The sequence below is a fragment of the Hippocampus comes genome, unplaced genomic scaffold (genome assembly GCF_001891065.2).
Source record: "Hippocampus comes isolate QL1 unplaced genomic scaffold, H_comes_QL1_v1.1 scaffold168, whole genome shotgun sequence".
Lineage (NCBI taxonomy): Eukaryota > Metazoa > Chordata > Actinopteri > Syngnathiformes > Syngnathidae > Hippocampus > Hippocampus comes.
In genome coordinates, this window is record NW_017805955.1 from 227,099 (window position 1) to 231,754 (window position 4,656).

At 45.7% G+C, this 4,656-nt stretch overlaps 1 protein-coding gene across 6 annotated transcripts in view; it reads left to right on the forward strand.

Moving 5' to 3' along the window:
* Nucleotides 1-1,538: 1,538 nt before the first annotated feature.
* Nucleotides 1,539-4,656, forward strand: part of LOC109528165 (polypyrimidine tract-binding protein 1) — a 17,003-nt gene continuing 13,885 nt past the window's right edge. The window contains exons 1-3 of one of the 6 annotated variants that reach the window (XM_019890510.1): nt 1,539-1,596; nt 3,314-3,367; nt 3,472-3,502. In XM_019890510.1, coding sequence (XP_019746069.1) covers nt 1,589-1,596; nt 3,314-3,367; nt 3,472-3,502 — 93 coding nt within the window. In that variant the 5' untranslated portion in view covers nt 1,539-1,588. The other 5 variants (XM_019890506.1, XM_019890508.1, XM_019890509.1 and 2 more) reach the window with 5 other exon arrangements.

Below are 4,656 nucleotides of genomic sequence, written 5' to 3' on the forward strand. Positions count from 1 at the left end.
ATAGTTGATATTAATTAATTGTGCATTTGAAAAAAAAAAACAACCTTGGGTTGAACGCTGATACCTATTCCTGTCCTCCAAAACAAGAGTAAAAGTACTGTTTGTGTCACTCAAATCAGGTGAATGAGTAACGAAGAAGTGACTCGCTTGCTTTAGTGTCATGTGACTGCAAAGTGCAGTTCTTTCAATGTGCCACTAAAGGGCGTTTATGAGCCACTGTGGAACTTGCAAAACACACCCGCATGTCCACAGCACTGAAATAATCATGAACTTTGGAGCTGGGTCAATTTCAGCACCAGCTGCTGTCCAGTAAAGGGCAACCGACATGGTTCTTTTTTTTGTTTTTATTTGTTGTTGTTGAATTAAAATATAGTTGAAAGACAACACCGCAAACCGTTTTCATCAAGAGATAAACATTCATCTTCAAACTCTTGCGCGAAATGGATGTGGAGCGAGGGCCTCCAAATGACACGCTCCTGGTCCTTCACCACGTAGGGAAGTCCAAAAACTTAGCAGAGAGTTGCAAAATATTGGAACGATCCCTGTTTGATACAGTATAATAAGGTTTGCAAAGATTTTAGGTGGAGTGAACCCTAACCCTAACTCTGAAGAAAAAATTGCAAGGTCCCCCTTTTAATCCTGACACCGAGGCTACCCCAAAATGCCATTAACACAAGAGTTAAAAGTTGCTCTAAAATCTAAATTGTCCCTCGGTGTGAGTGTGAGCGCGGATGGTTGTTCCCTGCGACTGGCCGGCAACCAATTCAGGGTGTCCCCCCCCGCCACCCCCCTACTGCCCGAAGATAGCTGGGATAGGCCCTGGCACGACCGTGACCTTCGTGAGGAGAAGTAGATAAGAATATGGATGGATGGATGAATTGACATACGGTATCTCGGTTTGATAACAGGAAGCACCGATTGAAACTATGGAAGCGTGTTACATTCTCTAGGAAAAAAAATTCTCAGTATTTTATTTTGGGTGGGGGGGGTTGTTTTTTGGACTATTTGTTGATGTTGTTTGTGTTTCATTGATTTTGTGTGTTTTGAAATATTTATTACCATTCTTCAGATTACTTTTTTTCCGTTTTTTTTTTGTAATATTTTTTTCGGTCTTTTGATTCTTTTTTATGACGGGAAAAATACACAGTGCAGAAAAAAAATACCTCCTATAACCAGAGAGAAAATGCCCTCCCCAAAAAAGAACAAAACCCCAAAATACATTAATCAGAAAAAAAATATATACTTTTTTTCGAAGTGAATGCGTTATGCTTTTTGGGTACAGTATTGCAAATGAATGTCTCATTTGACGACGTCAATCAAAACCAGCTGGTGTTCCTAATATTTTGGCCGATGAGTGGAAATTTGCCGCGGCCTTGTTTTTTTTTCATACTCCCGCCCCCTTCAACATAACTGATGGCCGTTATGACCAATGGCAGCGCTGGTCGCCTTTAATCCCCGCCTTCTCCGGCCTGTTGTAGGCGAGCTGACTAATCAGCGCTCGCCTGCGCGCGTTCAGCCATTTTGTAAGAAAATCAAGCAAGTCTGCCGCCCTACCTTCGCCTCAGACCTGCAGTTTTTTTCTTGTGCAATGGACGGGTGAGTTGTAAACGCAACCGCTTCCCCGACGCCGTTTTCTACGCGTAAATCCTCCGCGCGCTCACACCCGCGGGCGCCTCGCGGCGTCCTCGTCGTCGCCTTTTTTTGTGTTCCGCTGGCGAAAGTTGTTACTTAAATGTACTTTTTCCCCCCTCTTTTCTTCCTCACCTCCGCCTCCTCCTCCTCCGCGGACGCTCACCCAAACATGCAACAGTTAGCTGCTAGCCTAGCCGTTAACCTCCGCTAGCCGTCGTCAAGTTATGGAAAAAATGGTTCATTTTTTGTCCCGTTTAGACTTTTTCGCAATGGTGTTAGCGGATATAGCAGAAGGGCAGTAGTTCATAGTGTGGTTGCTTAAGCTACGCTGGTCTTTCTTTCTGTCTTTTTTTTTTTTTTTTTTTTTTTAAACCGGGGGTTTTCCTATAACCAGAGAGAAAATGCCCTCCCCAAAAAAGAACAAAACCCCAAAATACATTAATCAGAAAAAAAATATATACTTTTTTTCGAAGTGAATGCGTTATGCTTTTTGGGTACAGTATTGCAAATGAATGTCTCATTTGACGACGTCAATCAAAACCAGCTGGTGTTCCTAATATTTTGGCCGATGAGTGGAAATTTGCCGCGGCCTTGTTTTTTTTTTCATACTCCCGCCCCCTTCAACATAACTGATGGCCGTTATGACCAATGGCAGCGCTGGTCGCCTTTAATCCCCGCCTTCTCCGGCCTGTTGTAGGCGAGCTGACTAATCAGCGCTCGCCTGCGCGCGTTCAGCCATTTTGTAAGAAAATCAAGCAAGTCTGCCGCCCTACCTTCGCCTCAGACCTGCAGTTTTTTTCTTGTGCAATGGACGGGTGAGTTGTAAACGCAACCGCTTCCCCGACGCCGTTTTCTACGCGTAAATCCTCCGCGCGCTCACACCCGCGGGCGCCTCGCGGCGTCCTCGTCGTCGCCTTTTTTTGTGTTCCGCTGGCGAAAGTTGTTACTTAAATGTACTTTTTCCCCCCTCTTTTCTTCCTCACCTCCGCCTCCTCCTCCTCCGCGGACGCTCACCCAAACATGCAACAGTTAGCTGCTAGCCTAGCCGTTAACCTCCGCTAGCCGTCGTCAAGTTATGGAAAAAATGGTTCATTTTTTGTCCCGTTTAGACTTTTTCGCAATGGTGTTAGCGGATATAGCAGAAGGGCAGTAGTTCATAGTGTGGTTGCTTAAGCTACGCTGGTCTTTCTTTCTGTCTTTTTTTTTTTTTTTTTTTTTTTTAACCGAGCGAGTTAAGTTGGGGCAGGTCGAGCTAAAGCAACGTGTCTCATTTCCGCATTCATGTTTTGTGCGGGGAGTCAGGGCCATGTTGGAAGCAACCGATGTCTTCGCCTCCCAACATTTCGCCTTGATTCAATCCCAGGGACTTTTTCAACCGCCGGGGGGGAGCCATATCAAACCACAGTAAGGCGACTTTATGGCGTGGCGTTTGTTCGTCGTGGGGGGTGCTTCAAAGTCGCCCGCCGCATCTTCTCATGTTATATTCCACCCCCCCCCCCTTTCCTCGTCGATCACCTGAATTCGACAGTTGGAATGGTGTTCGTGTCTTGCTTGTTGCGTGTTCAGTGTAACGGCAGTGTGCTCACTTGACTCTTCTCCTCTTGTCTGTTTTCACGAGATGTTCTCTGCGTACCCGAGAGCTAAAAGTTTGCTTTTGTCTTATTTTCCTGCAACCTCACAGCCGCCTTGACGCTGACTTGTACCCTCTGGGATCCGGCTACGTCCCTGAAATTGAGTAAGGAAGGTTTCTTTCTTGCGTCCCCTGTTCAAGAATTTGGTATTACTCTACATTTGCGGCAATTTCCTGCTGACAGCCCCTTTGTTTTGTCTTTTCCACAGCAGTGTCCATGACATATCAGTTGGCACAAAGGTAAACATCGTTTGTCTATTTGTCGTGTCTTTTACTCGTTTTCTTTCATTGTAACTGCTTTTATCCATGGGAAGGGAGATTATGTGTGGGGGGGGGGTGGCGGGATTTTGCTTTATTACCCGCGTTATGAAGTCTGTTTCTTGTGTAATTGTTGAAGGTGCACTGTAATTAACAGGATTGGTTGACCTAAATGCATGCCCAAAAGTTCCACAGATGTTACTCTGGCCTCTGAGACATAAGTCAGTTGTTTACGTATACTTTGTGAACAGTCGAAAGCGTGAAGAAGCGTTGCGGACACTGGGAAAGAGTTGGCTTGTCCATTTGCTCGAGCTTCTCCCCTGTAATTATGAAAGTGCTGTCTAAAGCCGTTTTGTTGCGGTTGCGACGGCAATCATCTCTCATGACGTCCGATCTGGTATGCGGCGGTTGGCCGTCAACAGTGCAGCTATTTGAAAATGAATCTTCCTGTTTATTCGTCGTGTTCTCAGGGAGCATTTTCAACTCCCCTTGGACTTGAGAGTATTGTCTCGGCCCCAACTTTAAAAAAAACAAAAAAAAAAACAGCTTGAATCTTAAGGTCTTGTTTAATCTCTTGGCAGCAATCGACGGTTTTAGGGCAGATGTTCAAAGACTTTGCCGCAAACATCAAAGGACCACAGTTACTGGTCAGTCTGGGCCGATGCGACTTTGCTACGTATTATCTCTCTGCTCCGTAAAAAAGCACCTGGGCAACAGGATAGTGTGGGTGGCATGACTGGAAGCAATGTCGAGCTATTGTTTCGCAGGCCAAAGGTCTGCGTGTCTGTTTGAACAAGTCATCAGGTACATGCCTTCGACGGGGGACAAACCACACCCTCTCTCCTTCCAGCCTAGCCTGTTTTTCAACATAGTCTCCCTGATGGCCGGATACTCCACTTGTGATAAATAAGTATTTGCGACGCTCACTGACGGTGCCCTGCTTTGCTGGAATCTTGTAATTATTCGTCTGGGGAAGCAAACAAGTTTTTTTAAGAAGCAGTAAAACAGCCTACTGTTCAAATGTTCCATTTTGAGTGGAAGCTGCACAACATGTTGAGGAAGTGAGCCAGTCATGCGTCACCATTCTCTGAAGGTCTCTATTTAGCCGTCGATGCCGCGAGAGAGAGAGAACTACC